The sequence below is a fragment of the Quercus lobata genome, chromosome 5, assembly GCF_001633185.2.
Source record: "Quercus lobata isolate SW786 chromosome 5, ValleyOak3.0 Primary Assembly, whole genome shotgun sequence".
Taxonomy (NCBI): Eukaryota; Viridiplantae; Streptophyta; class Magnoliopsida; order Fagales; family Fagaceae; genus Quercus; species Quercus lobata.
The window spans coordinates 76,512,396-76,532,316 of NC_044908.1; the positions used below are offsets into that span (position 1 = coordinate 76,512,396).

General features: G+C 32.9%; 1 protein-coding gene and 1 pseudogene across 1 annotated transcript; both read left to right on the forward strand.

Annotated features, from left to right (window-relative positions):
- The first annotated feature begins 3,232 nt into the window (after positions 1 to 3,232).
- On the forward strand, positions 3,233 to 7,297 carry LOC115992817 (putative receptor-like protein kinase At4g00960). The gene is made up of 7 exons (XM_031117059.1): positions 3,233 to 4,082; positions 4,782 to 4,907; positions 5,544 to 5,698; positions 5,826 to 6,036; positions 6,176 to 6,413; positions 6,615 to 6,765; positions 6,888 to 7,297. Exons 1-7 carry the CDS (start codon positions 3,302 to 3,304, stop codon positions 7,194 to 7,196), a joined length of 1,971 nt encoding a protein of 656 aa, XP_030972919.1. The 5' UTR covers positions 3,233 to 3,301; the 3' UTR covers positions 7,197 to 7,297.
- A 2,991-nt stretch (positions 7,298 to 10,288) lies between these two features.
- LOC115991155 lies at positions 10,289 to 13,757 on the forward strand (annotated as a pseudogene).
- The last annotated feature ends 6,164 nt before the right edge of the window (positions 13,758 to 19,921 follow it).

The following is a 19,921-nucleotide window of genomic DNA, read 5'->3' on the forward strand; positions in this document are numbered from 1 at the left end:
ATTACTTTAATTTAATTTTTATATCCAAAAATTCATAAAGAATAATAAATTTAATGATTTTTGAAATTATTAGTAAATATATTTTTTTGTACCTTTTTTTTTTTTAATCTTGGGTTTAAAGAACTACTTCTTATTCATTATTTTTTCCATATATTATCATTTTTTTTTCTTTTATATGTTTTGGACTATCGAATGCATTGATAATTTAGTAAAGATTTTCTTTATGTTTTTCTTAATACAACATAGCACGTATGAAAGTGATTTCCTCTTAGAAGAACTCCTACGAAGCTAGGAGGATTGTACAACCACCCTGGAATATTTCTAGACAAGTAATTGTATCTATCATCTAGGATTACCAAGGAGTGATTGTTTAATATTGGGGGTAAGATGATTCCTTCAAAGTGATTGCCACTAAACCTATGTTTGGCTTGAGATAAAATGTTTTCCGAATGTAAAATATTTTCAAGTGAAAATATATTTCGGAAAAGAAAATATTTTCAGGTATTTGATTGCATTCCATAAACTATTTTGGAAAATAATTTTAGGTGTTTGGTTGTGTTAGAAAACACGTTTTATACTAGTTTCTCACAGTTTCCCAGTTTCTAAATATATATTATAATAGAAAATCTCAATATATAAACCCAAAGAAACAAAAACAAAAAACAAAAAAAAAAAAACAAAAATATTCATCAAGATCGAGATGCAAATATTCATCAAGAGAGAGAGAGAGAGAGAGAGAAAGAGAGAGAGATTGGTCATGGGTATTAATAGTTCAATCTAGAGGTGGTGGAGACAAGATCGAGATGCAAAGCCAACATCGATGAACTTTAGACATAGACAGCAAGATTGGTCATGGGTGGGTTAGTGTGGTTCGATCTAAAGGTGGTGGCAACAATCTAGAGGCTATGGCAGTGATGATCTCTCAGACCTAGGTTCAAGTGCTCTCTCTCTCTCTCTCTCATTTGGGTGTTCAAATGAATGTAAGTGTGAGCTTGGGTTGAAGATTAATTGTTGAAAATTGAAATTGTATTTCATTTTACATCCTACTCTGCCCTATTTTACAGTCAACTAAAAGTTCATTTTAGTTTGACCAGATTTTCATATCCACCCAAACATGCTAAAGGTTTTTAAATATTTTACGTAAAGGCTTTTCATTCAAAAAAAAAAAAAAAAAAAATGCAACCTAAGTTGTACGCAATTTATTGTTTGATATATTTAAATAGGCCAATGAGTATGAGCTGCCATTTTTAGTCAAACTTTGTTGAATTGTTCTTGAGAATAGTTATTGTAAAGGCCCAAATTTCAATAGAAAAATTACCTAAGGTCAAAGGGATGCTACCTTCTAAGACGTTTGACATGTTACAGTTCTTTAACTTTGTAAAACAATTCCCAATAAATATAAGATTGACATAGAATTTGGGAGAAATAACATTATATAAAAGAAAATGACTATTTAAGAGAATACTCAAAAGAATATGTATAGTTGTAAACACTAGATTAATTTAGTCATGCTACACAATAGATTAAAATTATATTATTATATGCGACTATTTAAGAGAATACTCAAAAGAATATGTATAGTTGTAAACACCAGATTAATTTAGTCATGCTACACAATAGATTAACATTATATTATTATATGCTACATAATGAAATAGGATAACATCTATCAATCAAAGGAAAAAAAAAGGATAATAAATTAAATCACAAGCAAATAGAATCAATCCCATAAAGCAAAAGTTCAACACAAAAATTCATCAACCTAAGCAAAGATGCAATGAAGAATTAAAAATCCCCAGAGAGAGAGAGAGAGAGAGAGAGAGAGAGAGAGAGAGAGAGAGAGAGAGAGAGAGAGAGAGAGAGAGAGAGAGAGAGAGAGAGAGAGAGAGAGAGAGAGAGAGAGAGTATTTATCTTTTGTGTGAAAAAATATGGATTGAATGGAAGAGATAATAACAATTTTTTTTACAATAAATAAAATAGAGAGAAGAAGGAACAAGGGTTTCTCTCGAAACTAATTTGGAGAGAAACTCTTCAAATTCATTTTATATCTTTTTGTTAGGTGTGAATTTTGAAAATCTAAGAGTTTGATTGCATGTTTTTTATGTTTTTATAATACAGATGTCGATTTTCGTTCAAATTTGGATATTATTTACTATTCAATTATTAAATTTATTTTTTATGTATAATTTTATATTACAAAAACTTGAAATTTAAACATTTAATTGATAACATAGCTTTTGATTTTTGATTTTCGATTTTCTTGAAATTTTGTAAATATGAAGGACATAATAAGAACATATAATTCAATAGTTAGATTTTCAAAATTCATATTTAATAAAAAAATATTGACTGAGTTTGAAGGTTTCCATCCAAACTAATTTGGAGAACAAACTTTTTCAAGAAGAAAAGTCACAATAAAAGAAAGATGAATGAATAGAGGTATTGTAACCTTAAGGTATTAAATAGTGGAGAGATAAAAATGTAAAAACACAAAATTTTTTTTTGGAGGAAGTGTAATTATAAAATAAGAAATTAATAAGCAGGAAAATAGTTAAAAATGAAGGAGAAAGTCTTGAAAATAGGCATAACAACAATAAATACAACTATTAAGACATTCTCTATTATCTAGCCTCCTTCTTCTCCACCTAAACCTTATAACCTTAATTTCACTGAAAAGAAAAAATAAAATAAAATAAAATTGCCTCAAGTAATTTTTCAAATTAAACAAAGAATATTCTGGTTCTCAATAAACCAACTTTGGAGGTAGAAGGTGGGGGTGGGTTTGAGTTCCGAGTCCTTGTTTCCGAGTCCTTGTTTTCGTTTCATATGTGATGGGACAATTTTTTATTATTTTACAAATGGGAAACTAGGAATGGAAACTGGAAAAAAAAGAAATGTGTGTCAAAGTGAGGCGCTGGAAAGTACACGTGGCATATATTAGACCATGCAACATGGATGGAGCATAAAGTGTGCGATGACATATTCGCCTACTATGCATTTTTATTTTTGTCTTAACCAAATTCATTTGACCACTCGTTTTTACTTACCTGCCGAATAGGAACGTGTCATATGTATATAGGAAGGAAAATTCTTTTCTTAGGAAAATTATTGGTAGTTTCCTAGCTCAGTTCCAACATAGAAAACGACATGTGCTTAAAATTCAACAAAGATTTTTCCTGATCGACAACTTTCTATGATTTTCAACACGGCAGACAAAATTGATTACATTTACATCAAACTATGTTATCTTCTCCATAAACCTTCAATTCTTCATATTTCAACAATCATTTTGCCCAAAACATGGCTTTGATTTCATCACCACTACTTTTTTTCCTTTCTACAGTGTTCGTGCTCATTTCTCAAGCTAATGCACAGTCAAGCGTCTCCCACTTCTGTTTATACGATCAGGGTAATTACAGCACTAGAAGCCTCTACGAGGCAAACCTCGATCAAACCCTCTCAGACTTGGTCTTCTCCACCAACGAAACCAATATTAAAGATGGCTTTTACCCTTACTCTTACGGCCTAGTCTCTGACAGAGTTTATGCCATTGGACTCTGTAGAGGAGATATTAAGGAAGACCTCTGCCGTAATTGTCTCAATGACTCAAGAATTGCTCTCAAACAGCTTTGTCCCAATCAGAAAGAAGCAATAGTATGGTACGACAATTGCATGTTAAGGTACTCCAATCGACCTTTATTATGTATCCTGGAAAATCAACCTGCTTTCTCGCAATGGAACAACAGTACTCAGAATGTATCGAATGTAGATGGGTACAGCAAGGTGATAAAGAACTTGTTAGATGGGATGATAAGTGAAGCTGCCTCAGGTAATTCTTACAAGTGTGCTACAAGAACCTTAGTCGCACCAGACTCATCCAACACCACAATATATGCCCATGCGCAATGCACTCCCGATTTGGTTGAGACGGATTGCATTGCATGCTTGAAAAATATTTCTGGACAAATTCCACAATGCTGTCTTGGAAAGGAAGGTGGGAGATATTACACACCCAGCTGTAATTTTAGGTATGGTACCAACGCTTTCTTTGACCTCACAGCCGATGCATCATCACCGGAAGGTAAGATAATCCTCTGAATACTTCACTTTCCTAAAAAAATTATTCGTTCTTATTAGAGAAGTTCTCCCTTCTCCCACGGGAGATGTAGGTCCTATCATGAGTCTCCTCTTATAGGAGGGAATAAATTCTTCTTTTTCATTGAATGGGAAAATCTTTATTTCTTGCTCTTAGGGTACATGTTCTTACAAGGAATACAAATGTTTTGAAATGGAGAAAGTAAATTTTACGATTTAAATTTTATTTTAGGGATCTATCATATCATGTAAAATTCTAAATAAGATTGCATTGAACACACTTTTAGATTGCTATATTGAGGAAAAGTTTGTCTATAAAATTGAGGAAAAGGTTAGATTGCTATATTTATTTATAAAAGTTTCTTTTTTGCTGGCAATCCAAAGGTTATGTTGCAGTGTATGTTGTTTCTTTTTTCTTTCTTTCTATGGATTATTTCTTAATATATTAAGTTTTGCATATCAATTCTTCGCTTTGTTCTATAATTTTTCTTCAGTAGATCCAATTATCGAAAGTATATGTTAAAGGATTGTTATTTTCCTCTGGAATTACTTCATTAGTATGTGGTAATAAGTTGTGATTTGTGTGTCAACGATGATAAATGGACAATTCCTCCCACTCTATATGGATGCCTCAAATTCAGAAAATAGACGTCTCAAATTAATAACATGCTTTTGGTTTTTGCAGGAAAGCAGAGAAGTACAACTCGAACTGTCATCATCATTATTGTTCCGACGGTTATAATTACTATGATAATTGTCATAAGTATTTGCATCATTTTGAAAGTGAGGATGCCAAGGGATAAAGTTGAAAGTAAGTTCAATTATTGCTTGTAATTTGAAAGCTATTCTTTTATATTATCAAACAGCTTTAAAATGTGAAGCATAGGATTGCATGAATTTTTTGAGTACTAGGCAAATTTGTGAGCAACAGTTGATCCCATGCCCCATAAATTTGGCATGAGGGAATGGGAAGATATACATTCTTACGTATTTGAAAAATTATTTCTTGTGGAACAAACTTTCTATGGTGAGATATACATGCATAAGGTCTACTTTTAAGAATATTCTCATGCAAAGTTGGAATAGTTGTTCATAATAAAAACGGCAAATGTCTTTAATTTTGAATCTTTAAGAGAGGAAAATCACTTAGCTATGTATGGTTTTGAGTTGTTAAAATCCTGTCTCACATTTGTATCCTAAAATCCTGTCTCACTTCTATAAAAAAAGGGACGACTTATGAAGGTTGCGAAGGGAAAAATATGAAGAGGAACACTTAATGGGACAAACGATTTTTATTATATTTCAAGAAAAAACTAGAAATCATAGCTTTGTTTTTGAATGAACTCTTGGTTAATAATTTCGAATAACTTTGTAAAACAAGATTGTGAGCTTTGCTGCAAAGATTATGATTAGCCCTTTTCCGTAAGTAACCTTTCACCCACTACAGCGTACGATATATCGTCTTCTTCCTCTTATGAAGCTGGGGATGAAATAGCAAGTGTGGAATCCTTACAAATTGATTTCAGCACAATCAGAGATGCCACAGACAACTTTTCCGACGCATTCAAACTTGGGAAAGGTGGATTTGGGACAGTTTATAAGGTAGGAAACCCTCAGGGTATCAAAAGAATTTTTAATAATCCGCTTAAACTTGCAAAACTATTTTTTTAAATTTTTTTGAAGTTGATTTTGATTGTTTTATTTATGTATTGCTCTCACATATATTCAGGGTAAGCTTTCCAATGGACGAGAGATAGCTGTGAAAAGGCTATCAAAGATGTCTAGACAAGGAGATCTACAATTTAAAAATGAGGTCATGTTAGTGGCAAAACTCCAACATCGAAATTTAGTTAGGCTCCTTGGATTCTGCTTAGAAGGAGATGAAAGGCTTCTTATCTACGAGTTTGTGCCTAATAGAAGCTTGGATCGCTACATATTTGGTACAATTGCATTTCTACTTTTTTTTGTTCTTGTATATTGTAATAAAAATGATTGCATTTGGATTTTAAGTCTTTTTCTTCATTCCCAAGAGTAAATTTAAAAATATTTCTTGCATAATAGAATTTAATGAATATGCAGATCCAATGAAGCGTGCACATTTAGATTGGGAAAGACGCTACAAAATCATAAAAGGCATTGCTCGAGGACTTCTATACCTTCATGAAGATTCTCGACTTCGAATTATCCATCGTGACCTCAAAGCTGGCAACATTCTATTAGATGCAGAAATGAACCCTAAAGTTTCAGACTTTGGCATGGCAAGGATGTTTGTATTGGATCAAACTGAAGGCAATACAAATAGAATTGTGGGGACCTAGTAAGTATCATGACAGTTTTTAGAGCTAATGACTAGAATTGTGCATGATTTTTAAAAATGATTTCAATAGGCTACTTGTGTCGGAATGACACCAAAATAAGCCATAACAAAGAAAGAAATAAAAAATAAAAACTCATAAATAATCATTAAGAGTTTTACTACCATTCAAATTGATTTTTGATTTATTATTTTGATATGTAGTGGATATATGGCTCCAGAGTATGCAATGTTTGGACAGTTTTCAGTCAAATCAGACGTTTTTAGTTTTGGTGTGCTAATGTTAGAGATTTTGACTGGCCAGAAAATTACTCGTTTTCATAACGAAGAAAACAATGAATACCTTCTAAGCTATGTGAGTATGAATGTCAAAGTATACATATCCCTTTTCCTTTTGAAAAAATAAAATAAAAGTTAAGATGGAAAGTAAAACAATTTTTTCATTAACATGCTATGTGCACGTTGATATTTCTACAGGCATGGAAAGTTTGGAGGGAGGGTACAGCTTCAAATATCATAGATCCCATGTTAAAAGACTGTCCAATAACTGAAACGATGAGATGTATCAACATTGGACTGTTATGTGTTCAAGAAAATGTAGCTGAAAGACCAGACATGACTTCAGTTGTTTTCATGCTTAGTGGCAATTGTAATACTCTTCCTGTACCTACACAGCCAGCAAATTTTATGCTCAGCAATGATATATCAACCACTTTAATACAACAGGACAACAGTTCCAGCGGAACCAAGTACGAGGTTTCAATAACTGAATTATATCCTAGGTAATGTTTTTTTTTTTTAGAGAGTTTCAACCTATGACGTCCGCTCCTGATGATTGTTTTTTATCATCAGACCAAGACATCAATCAATTTTTTGTGTAGGCGGAGATTGAATCCTAGATCTCTTATCATTGGGGCTATAAGCGATTTTGTATATAAATTACGCTCACTGCTACAGTATATTGACTATATTTTGTCTATAGTTTTCCTGACATTATCTAGAAAACTATATCGTTTGAATCCTTTTCCGAATGTAAATTGTAAATATAGTTTTACTTCCGAAAATTTTGAAATTAATTATAAATTCTCAACAAATTAATTAAGATTGACCATATATATTTTCAAAACGCAAACATATAAGGAAAAAAAAAAATCTAAGCAATATCCATTGTCTTAAAAAATATTTAGTGGTGCCTCACCCTTAAAGAAATAATTTTTTTTTATTTTCTTGGTACTCACACACACCATACTGTGCTCTGTTCTCGCATTACATACACAGAGGCAACAAAAGCAGATTTGTTCCCTATAATATGGGATTCTTACATTATCCTCGTAAATTAAATTGAGTTAATAACTTAATATATTCCCTAGGTCTTTTGACAGAGAATCTTTGTCGTCATGACATCATCTCCTCAATGGAAAATGTTTATGCGTTAAGTAATGCTATGGATACATAAAAATGCACAACTTTATACCACAATTTGCTACGTGGTGAGTTGTTATTGGTAGATGTGTGATGGTGGGCTATATGGGGACACATTTCAACCAATCACAACTTACAGCATAGCGAGTTGTGGCATAAAGTTGTGCATTTTTATATGTCCATAGCATTACTCAACGTATAAACATTTTCTGTTGAGGAGATAATGTCATGACCACAAAGATTCTCTCTCAAAAGACCTAGGGAATATATTAAGTTATTACTCATTTTAATTTAGGCGAAAATGCACTTTTAATCTCTACATTTTGGGTCAATTATCATTTTGATCTCAAAATTGATTTCACTACTAATGTAGTCCCTAAAAAAAGAAAATCATTTCTCTTTTGGTCCCTGCCATCAACCCACTAATGAAAACCTCCTACGTGGCAAACGAAATAGTTTGCTTGCTGACGTGGCACTGACATGACGCTGATGTGGCCATTAAAACATTATTTGGCATTTTTTAAATGCCAACTCACCATTTTAATTAATGAAAAATTAAAACAAAAATTTTATTTCCTCAATTTTAATTTTGATTTTAAAAAATCAAAAACAAACAAAAACTTTACTTTTTTAGTTTTAAACGATTTTTTATTAATCTAATTAAATTAATTAGAAAATTCAATAAAGAAATTATCTTTAGATCATTTTAGTTTTAAGTGTATTTACTTTTCTTTAAGTGAGTTAGTCAAAAGCACCAAACGATTTTATTTATTTATTTATTATCAGACCATTTTAAACCATGATTTGAGTTTAGAGAGAGCTGTACCAAAAAAAAAGAGTTTAGAGAGAGAGAGAGCGAGAGAGAGATGAGGCTGGCAGTTTGGAGCAGATCCAGAGGAAGAGATCAGCGGTGGTTTAAAGAGAAAGGAACTCGATCTCAGCCTCTGTCTCGACCACCATCTCGGCCACAATGGAGCTCGCCGGTCTTAGCCACCGTCTTGGTGTGGGTTTGTTGATTGATCGGTGGGTTTAGTGACTTTTTCAGTGGTAGTGGTGGTCATGTTTTGGAATTTTTTTGGGTTTTTGTGCTAAAGTTCATGTTATGGAGAAATGCTTTTGATCGGTAGGGTGGTGGTGGCTTGATTTTGTCAGTCAGTGGTGGTCATGTTCTGGAATTTTTGTGGGTTTTAAGCTGAAGTTCATGTTATGGAGAAATGTTTTTGATCGGCAGGGTGGTGGTGGCTTGATTGTGTCGGTTAGTGGTGGTGGGATCTAGGTTTGATTTTGTTGGTTTGGGTTTGATTGTGTTGATTTGGGTTTGTTGCGATTGGTTTCTTAATCTGGGTTGGTTTGTTAACTGGGTTTATGGGTTTGATTTGCTAAGAATTCGATAATGATTGTGTTAGAATTTGAGGAAGAACATGAAGAATTCGATGGTCTTGATTTGTAGTAGATTCGATGGTGCTGGGTTTGATGATCTTTGAGGTGTTGAATTTGGGTTTTTTCTTCTTGTTTTTATTTATGTCTTAGTGACCTGGGTTTAAGTTCTTGGGTTGTTGGTTTTGTGTTCTTGTGATGGATTTGAGTTCTTGGTTGCTGAGTTTGATTTGGGAAGAGTATGAAGAACAAATTGTAAAATGAAGGACAAGTTGAAGAACATGAATAACATTAAGAAATTTTTTTAATTAAAATTTTTATTTAAATTAGATTTAAGTTTTTTTAATTAAATTAAATTTTTTAAATTTTCTGACATTTTTTTTTTTGGTAAAAAAATTAAAATGCTTATGTGGCACTTAAAAAATGCCAAATAATTTTTTAATGGCCACATTAGCGTCACGCTAACGCCATGTCAGCAAGCCCCTCCGTTTTTCACGCAGGAGGTTTCTGTTAGTGGGTTGACAATAGGGACCGAAATAGAAACAATTTTCTTTTTTTAGGGACTACATTAGTAGCAAAATCAATTTTAGAACAAAATGAGAATTGACCCAAAATGTAAGAGCCAAAAGTACATTTTCACCTTTAATTTACGAGGATAATTTAAGAATCCCATATTTATAGGGATCAAATCTGCTTTTTTTGCCTCTGTGTAGGTGTGGACAGAGATGTAATGCGAGAACAGAGCACAATATGGTGAGTGTGTGATTACCGAGAAAATAAAAAATTATTTCTGTAAGGGTGAGGCACCACTAAAGGGTCATCCTAAAATTATTGTTTCTTGACACACTCGTTCATTTTGGGTGTAATTTCGTCTAGAAAATGATGGTCCATAAGTTGTTATATTGCTTCCTTTAATTCACTAGCTTAAAGAAGCTAATTCCAAAGCAAATAAATAAAACTTACGTTGATTAAATAATGCCCTAACATAATTTTATCTCTAAGACAGAGTTGGGTCATCATCGTTGATCAAATCAATATACAGACCTTCAATATTTTAGTTTAACAAGTCCTGACTGGCGGCCATGACTGCTGCAATGACATAGTAAAATGATCGGTAGCTACCTAGCCTAGTTAATCCTAAGAAAATGAAAAAAAATATCAATTTTACAAATACTAATACTTTGTAGATTACTTTTGACTTCATATCAATGCTTTGAGCTAGGAAACAACACAAAAATTGATTGTTAGAAACTAGTTCAGCCCTCCTCGATAAAGCTTCTAGGCATTAATCTATCCATGTTACTACATGGCAATGATTTCTTCGACACTACTTGCCATCCTGTATCCCATGTTCACACTCATTGCTCAAGCCACCGCCCAGCAAATGTACCTATACCATTCATGTTTTAACATTCAGGGTAACTACACCACTAACAGTACCTACGAGGCAAACCTCAGCCTTGTCCTCTCTTCCATCTCCTCCAACACACAAGTTGAAAACGGCTTTTACCCTGACTCTAAGGGCCAAGACCCCGACAAAGTTTATGCAATTGGTCTTTGTAGAAGAGATATTGAGCAAGATGATTGTCTTGGTTGCCTCAAGAACGCTTCGAGTTTTCTCCCACAACTCTGCCCAAATCAGAAGGAGGCAATAGGATGGTACGATTATTGCATGATACGCTTCTCTGACCGCTCCATATTGGCATCATGGAAATTAATCCCTCAATGTTCATGTGGAACACTGACAGCGTATCAGACCAAGATGGGTACAAAAGGGTGCTTGAGACACTGTTTGAAAGCATGAGAAGTGAAGCTGCATCAGGTGGTAAATCTCTCAAGTTTGCGGTAAGAACATCAGTCACCCCGGACTTAGGCACATTATATGTGCTTGTGCAGTGCACTCCTGATTTGTCCGAGCAAAACTGCAGTGATTGTTTAACAGATATTTACGGAAATATTCCACCAGTTGGATCGGAAGGTGGGAGAACTTATGCACCCAGCTGTAATTATAGGTTTGAGACCTACCCTTTTTTTAACGTTGCTTATGCAACATCACCGCCGCCGCCATTTTCGGCATCTTCTCCTCCTCCTCCTCTGCCAATTCCTATAACAGGTATGATAATTCTCATGTAGGCAGCTCCGGAGCTGAGATCGACTGCGATAAGATAACTAAAAAAAGTTCACTTTTAATATATATATATATATATATATATATATCTTACTACCTTTTTTTTTTTTTTTTTTTTTTTTTTCTGACATTAAAAGTGCAATTATGCGAGGTAATAGCCTCAATTATTGTATCAGATCAAAACTTCCTTATTGAGATTAGAAAAAAAATAAAAATAAAAATTATTCACCTTAATTTTTTTATTGAATATGAACTCATCAATTTCCTAATATTCCCATAGGATTTGTCATTTTGGGTAATGATTTTGTCTTTTTGTGGCAAATCAAATTATATGTTTCACAAATACTCTCTCTCCTTTTTCCCTTTACTTCTTGTGTGGTGTTATTTTGTTTAGTAGGACCAATCTACCCACGGATGAATAACTGAATTCAACAATTGACATGATTTTTTTTTTGGTTTAAATATATTTGACGAGACGCTTTTGGTTTTCTCAGGAATGAAGAGAAAGAAAACTCGAACTGCCATCATCATTGTTGTTCCATCTGTTATTGCTATGATGCTTACCATTGGCATTTGTATATTTGTTAGAGTCAGGAAGTCAAAGGAAAATTATGAAAGTAAGTCACTTATAATCAATTAGTTTCAATATTGCTAGCATGTCATCCACTTATCTGAGAGGTGTTTTCCTACATGGGCTCCGCCATATATATATAGGTACTCTATTTGGCAAAGAAATTTTGAATAGGAGACACATTTACCCTAGTTTTGACTCTCAAGAGAAATGATACTATTTAAAGAAAGTACTTAAATCGTTTGATTGTTTATAACTTGTTTCCTATTAATTTGAATCTGTGGAAGGAATAAAAAGTGTGGAATCCCTCCAATACGACTTTAGCACTATTAAAGCTGCGACAAACAACTTTTCTGATGCAAATAAACTTGGGAAAGGTGGATTTGGGATAGTTTACAAGGTAGGAAAACATTATGATATGGAAAGATGTTAAATTCAAACTGTGTTAAACCAATGTTTTAAATTCAATCAAAGTGATTGACTTAAGTTTTTTAATTTACATATTATGCAAATAATTTCAGGGAAAGCTTTTAAATGGACAAGAGGTAGCTGTGAAAAGGTTATCAAGAAACTCTCAACAAGGAGATTTGGAGTTTAAGAAAGAGGTTCTATTAGTGGCCAAGCTTCAACACCAAAATTTAGTTAGACTCCTTGGATTTTGCTTTGAAGGGAATGAGAGACTTCTTATATATGAATTTGTGCCTAATAGAAGCCTCGATTACTACATTTTTGGTATTGTTACATTCTCTCTTCAATTTATATTATGTGATTCTAATAAATTCTTTTGAATTTCATGGTATATGACTAAAGAATATAATTTCTTGAATATAAAGATCCAATGAAGTGTGCACATTTCAATTGGGAAAAGCATTTCAAAATTATAAAAGGCATTGCTCGAGGACTTCTATATCTTCACGAGAACTCAAGACTTTGGATTATTCATCGTGATCTCAAACCTAGTAATATTCTTTTAGATATAGAAATGAATCCTAAAATTTCAGATTTTGGTATGGCAAGAATGTTTGTATTAGATCAAACTGAAGGCAACACAAATAGAATTGTTGGGATTTAGTAAGTATAGTAAAACACAATAGTTGATGACAAATAATATTTATGCATGTCTTATATACTAGATTTTACTAGTCTTCTTTTCTTAGGGCAAAACCATATTATTGCCATAACAAACATGGAAATAAAAATTTTAAACAGAATCATTGATTTATTACATTTAAATTGAAAATAGATTTGTTGATATTGAAATGCAGTGAATATATGGTACCCAAGTATGCAATGCTTGGACAGTTTTCAATAAAGTTAGATGTCTTTAGTTTTGGTGTGTTAATTTTGGAGGTTTTGAGTGGACAAAAAATCACTCATTTCCATGATGGAGAAAACTCAGAGTATCTTCTAAGCTATGTGAGTATGACTACAAAGTATAGAGTAAACATTTCCTTTTTATAAACAAAAAATCATGAATCGGAAAGTACATAATTGAATGTTTTCCTTAATTTTGTACGTGCATAATGAACTGCTTTGACAGGCATGGAAAAATTGGAGGGAGGAGACAACTTCAAATCTTATAGATCCCACATTGAGAGGTGGTCCAATAACTGAAATGTTGAAATGTATCAAAATTGGGCTTCTATGTGTTCAAGAAAATGTAAGTGACAGACCAAATATGACTTCTATTGTTCTCATGCTTAACGGCAATTTGGATCCAATTCCAACGCCAACACAGCCTACAAGTTTTATGCAAAGCAATATTGTATCATCCACATCAGTACAGAATGACAATAGTTCCAGCATAACTAATAATGGGGCTTCAATAACTGAGTTATGTCCAAGATAATGGTTTGTAAATTGGGGTCGCAATAATCCACTTGAAACGATTAATTTAAATAATTCAAGTACACGTCAAATACTACAATTTGAACTTCTTATATGAATTGTTATTCCCTAAATTTATAATTCCAAATTTCTTTTCAAATTTAATTTGTGATAAATTTTTTTATCTATTAATGTGATCACGTAGATGCCACTGTCGGCATCTTCTCTTCCCGCACCGCCAATTTCCCTATAAAAGGTTTGATAAACAAACCTCACATAATAGGCCACGGTTCCTGGTAAAATTAAATTTTTATCATTTTTTTACGAATATATATAGGTTTACGTTATACAAACATATGAATCTTATATCGTAAAAGAAGTAAATGTATACAACATGTAAATTTTATATTCATAAAAAATGGTACTAACATATAAATCTTTTATTGTAAATATTTGCAAAAATTATATAATATTGTAAATTTCTTTTTTGTTGTACACATTTATTTAATATATAATGTAGATCTCACATTAATACTACTGCAATATAAACTATAAAATGTAAATCTTACTTTGCAATATAAACTATTTTTTTATTATTTGAATGTGGACTTCTTATATGTATTGTCATGCCCCAAAATTTTTAAATCCAAATTTCTTTTCAAGTTCTCAGTTGTGATAAATTTCTTTATTTACCAATGTGTCCATTAAATAATTATTTTTTAGAGACTGATAAACAATTTAAGCGTGCATGTGTACTTAACACCTTCTTACAACATAACCTAACCTCCAAACTTGTTCTTGGTAGAGTGTAGACTAATTTTCCTTATATGTTGAATCAATTAAATTTTAAAAAAGAAAAAAAAAAGTTTTCATTTCTTATTTTATTTTTCCTCTAAAATGTAAATTTTAAAATAAGTGGTAATTCACTAATTCCTAAATTTTTAAAGGCTTGTTCTTGTCAAGACAAAATTACTAATAAACAATCTGTTTTCTGGAAAACCTTTAGAGAGCGTCACGTTGTGGTTTCCAGTATCCGCGGTTACGTCGGTTAGGCACGCAACTGGTAAACCAAATTCACTTGACTAGCCCTGCAATATTTTAGTTTGCCATGTCCTGGCAGCTAGCTGCCATGGCGTAGGAAAAGGATCGGTATCTTCCTAGCCTAATTCAATCCCAAGAAAATGATGAATTTTTCATTTTTAGAAGAAAAAAATAGAAAATACTAATTTAAAAAAATAAAGAAATATGGACTTCTATCAATTTCATTAAGATTCTCATAAGAATTGTCATTTTGTTTAGTAATTTTGATTTTTTGTGGCAAATTAAATTGATTCTCTCTCTGTTTTATTTCTCATTTTTGTGGTGTGATTTTGTTAATACGAACCTATATATCTACAGACGATGAATAATTGAAATGCTCATGTTCATGTTTTTATATTAATGAAATGAGATAATACTTTTTTTTATAAAAAAAGAAAAAAAGAAAAGAAAATAAAAAGAAATGTCATGAAATCAAAATAGAATATATATATATATATATATATATTTTTTTTTTTTTGGAATAATAAGAAGTTTTATTAAAGAACTACAGATCAGAGCAAACAAATGGACCTAGCCCATCCATCAGCCCACTGCCACTGGACCTCCAAACCAGAAAGGGAGATAATTCGCCACCTTCTCAAACAAAAGAGCCCAATGGGCTAAAGCAATCTATCTAAGAATGAGTTGAATATAAGAATCACAATCAGTTTGTAGAAATCAAAATCAGCTCTAACAAACTTGGCTAAACAAATCTATTAATTAATTTGTCCGAATCTGTTTACGTCACTGCTGAAACCAAAGCTTAGCACATCACAACATCACATGCCTCTTTTTTGGTTAGTCAAAGTTTGTACAAAACTTGTAAATCTATAATTTGTGATAATAATGTAAAACAGATAGCACATGCCTTCCTGAAGCAGCAGGAACACAAGAAGTTATAATGCAAGATCAAAGGTGTGCCAGTAGGGGTCATCGGGTGACAATGTCGGAATCGCATGAAATTTGGCATGTTGAAAGGAAACAACATTCTGATCCAGATTCATGATCATGAATGTCGCCAAAATTTAGGAGAATTCCTTCATTAAGGTCTCGAAAATAGTGTTTTTGTTATTTATAGTAATATTTGTTTTCCTTAATAACTTTTAGTTTAAAAGTCATAATAAAGTCCTGTCTGTTTTGGGACAACCCTTAAGGTCAATAGTTTATGATTTTGCATTTAACTCAATTTTGTCATTTTTGGTAAATTTCGGTACTTTGTCACCTAATCGCATAGTTAGTACGAATTAGGATTTTAGACATTTTTTCTCAGTATTTATATGTTTTGTAGCCGTCAAAGGCAAGGTAGACTATTGTCAATAAACATAGACTTTTGTCAAATTATTTCTCTAATGGATTCTTGTTTTCTTTTCCTTGTGGATTCAGGGAAACCCCTCGTGTATTCAAGATTTACTACCAAGAACTAACAATTTAGTTTCTATTCCATTAAGAGAGTACTGTGTGTGCTTTCTTTGGCCTTTCGTGACACCAGTTGGTATTAGAGCCTTGACTTACCCTGGTCTAATGGTTAACCGGTGAGACAATAACCACCATAACATTGACGACAGTGACGACGTCCACAACCCTGTCCTTACTAGGGTTGATTTCCTTGATTTTCGTGATGAAAATCAGTAGTTTCGTGATTCAACCTAGCAGACTCTAGACCAGATTCAAGAAGCACTTGCCACCTTACTTAACCGAAACCCTAATCATGACGACGAAGAGCGACGTGATAACAGAGAGACGTGATAACTGAGCACGTGGCCCTCCACATTGTTGTCCAAACCGGAACAGGCAACAAGACTACAATGAAGAGAATCGTGAGGATGAGAAGTATGAAGAGAGAGTCCTGGGGAATCATCATGGTCTTGCAAGGGATAATGGACGAGATTATCAAGAATAGAGGGACTATCAGATGAAAGTAGAGTTACCATCCTTTAATAGTAATGTCTCCATTAAAGAGTATTTGGATTGGGTCCGTGAGGTGGAAAAGTTTTTCAATTATATGGGTACTATAGATGATAAACAGGTGTGTTTGGTAGCCTACAAGGTTTACTACCAGTTATCTAATAGCATATGTCGTAAGTATAATAGCATGGCTACACATTTCTACTTATGGCTTTTGGTTGTGATTTTCGGTTGTGAGAGAGAGAAGAGAGAACATAATTAATTAACGTGATTAAGGCTGTGTTTGGTTGAATGTAAAACATTTTCCTAGTATAAAATATTTTCAGGTGAAAAATATTTTCGGGAAAGGAAAATATTTTCAAGTGTTTGGCTGCATTATGAAAATTGTTCTAGAAAATATTTTCATGGGTTTGGTTGCATTCTGAAAATGCTATTTTCCTACTGGTTTCTCACATTTTCTTAGCTACCAAACAAATTTTATAATAGAAAATTTCAATATATAAACTTAAAACAAACAAAAATCAAAACAAAACCAAACAAAAATCAGAACAAAACATTTCCACAATTCAAAAACTCGGTCAAACGGAGAGAAGGAGGAAGAGAGAGTGATCGAAAAGTGAGGGAAAGGGAGAGGTAGATCGAGAAAGAGAGAGATCAAGCATGGGTGGGTCATGGGTGCAATCTCGCGGGTGCAGGGGTGCGATCTCGGTGGTGCTTCAGGTGGCGCGAGATCGGGTGGGTGTGGGTTTGCCGAAATGGGATTGGGTTATGTTTCTCTGGGTAGCTTGGATGTGGATCAGAGCTCATGGTGGTGTGCGATCTCGCCAGCGTTGGGGTGCGACGAGCCGATGTTGGTGTGCGATCTCGCCGGTGTTGGGGTGCGACGAGCCGATGCTGGTGTGCGATCTTGGTGGTGCTTCAGGTGGCGCAAGCTCGCTGGTGCTAGTGTTCGATCTCTTTTCCTTGTTGTTTCTCTCTCTCTTCTGTTTTCCTGGGGTGGAATTGATTTGAAGGTAAAATACAATTGGAAAGGTTTTATAGGGTTAGAGGGCATATTTTACGGTCAACAGAAATGATTTTCCGTTTGACCCAATTTTCCTTACGCACCCAAACACGCTCAAGGGTGTAAAACGTTTTCTTGATTTCCTTTACCACCGAAACAAACGCAGCCTAAGTCTTAACAGCTTACACTTATAAGTTTTAACTCATTGAAAAACATATATGTATAGTAGACTAATTCCAAAATTCTACACTTAACATGGTTGAGTTTTAACAGATTACACTTAATGTGATTCATGAGTCCATAAAATTGCATGTTTAATCCTTGAAATTATTTTGTAATACCTACCCTTTAGGTGAAAATTTTAACAATGACTAACAAGTGAAAATTTTATTAATGACTAACAAGTCCATAAATTTGCATAATTAAGCCTTGGCATTAATTTATGAATACCAGCTCTTTTGGAGAAAGTTTATTGATGAGTATCTTACAAAAGGGAAGATTATACAATATGCAAGAGTACAATAATGGTGTATTCTCTAATTTCACATGAATAATAGGTCACACCATAAATTTAATTCGTGGGACACTATTTTATATATGAGATATTAGAGATTCATGATATGCATGATTGGGTATATGCATGATTGGGTTTGTAAATAGGGGTTGCGTATTTGAGGCAATTAAAAGGGGATTTAACCATATTAGTAATGACATTATTATATGCAATGAAAAACATATTTAGACCCGTTGGTTGATTTAAATAAATTAGTAAAATTTGACAAACTAACAAATTATACAATTCCAATTATTACCGGTTAAATACCACAAATTATGCACGTCAAAAAACATAAAGCACAAAGAAGTAAAGTAAAGAAACTTATGGACACATCCAAAGGAAGAAAAAAAAGTAAAAAGAAAAAAGAAAAAACACTACAGGGTTAACCGTAGCCCGAAAAAGGAATTTCATTATTAGAATTGAATTTATACAAACCAAATTATACCCATGTGATCATAGTCGCTACCCAATTCAAAGCTTACAAATGTGACACCACTATTTGCTCCAAGACCATTGGACTATTCTAAACTATAGTCCATCCCCGAATCACGTTTGTTACTACAAGGACTGCCTTGGAGATTTGACTTGCAATGCAAACAGATACTAGGATTGGCTCTATAGCTTCAGATCAACTACTGGAAACAGTACCATGAGATTTACTTTAAGAACACTCGAGTTATGGTGAAAATAGAGGTTGGATCAATACTCTTGAAAACCTACTTGACACGACTTTAGTGAGACCTAATATCTAATATAGTTCAGTATGTAGCACACACATACCAAGGCCAATAGCCAACTTAATTAAACAATTCGGAAATTAGGATTCTTGTGTCTCGACTCTCGATAGAGTGAGTCTTAGTCAAGAAGCTTGCTTCAATTAATCGAGACATAATCAAAAGGTAGTCAAGTTTCAAGAAATTGCCTTCTCTAGAATTGCATCTTGGACACTTGATCTTGTACTTTAACTTTATAACTCAAACAGAATCACAAGTTATGGAATTTGGCACTAAATCCTAACATGTAGTAATATAATAAAAGATGGATTTGATATATACCACTTATTCCATTTGATTTAATGTAGACATTAATTACACGTTACACGCTCGACATCTATGATTTTTTATTATGTGAGTCACTATAAGTATATAAAATTATTAAGATGATTTGTTTTAGATAAATTTCTGTTACCAAAGTTATGTTCTAAGAAGTTGTAATATTATTTGAGTTAAGACTTTATTACAAATATTTCAAGAAAAAATAATCCCTTATTTATTTTAAATTATTTTAATCATCTATATTTTTCTCAAAAATAAATTTAATATTATGATACTGCCATGTACTTCAACAGACTTTATTTTTATTATATCTATTTTATGGTTCAATTTTAATAATAGTAATGCAATCTTTTTTTATTTAAGACAGCCTAATAATGAATTCTGATAGGAAACAGAACAAAAGTGGGGAGAAGTAACGACACCAAAAATTAAATCGTTTCTTGTTTCTACGTTGGCCAGAGAGTAACTGAGAGTTCATAGTTTGTACTTTTTTTTTTTATAAAGAATTTTTTAATGTACTTAAAAAGGCTGATTAAGATGTAAGTGCCCGAGAACAAAAGGAAGTGATGTTCGTTGAACTTTCCGAG

Excerpts from the sequence above, each read along its gene's own strand:
- LOC115992817 (XM_031117059.1), top strand. The coding sequence starts at position 3,302 with ATGGCTTTGATTTCATCACCACTACTTTTTTTCCTTTCTACAGTGTTC. Across the intron at positions 4,908-5,543 it reads GCCAAGGGATAAAGTTGAAA|CGTACGATATATCGTCTTCT; the intron begins GTAAGTTCAATT and ends CACCCACTACAG. Across the intron at positions 5,699-5,825 it reads GATTTGGGACAGTTTATAAG|GGTAAGCTTTCCAATGGACG; the intron begins GTAGGAAACCCT and ends ACATATATTCAG.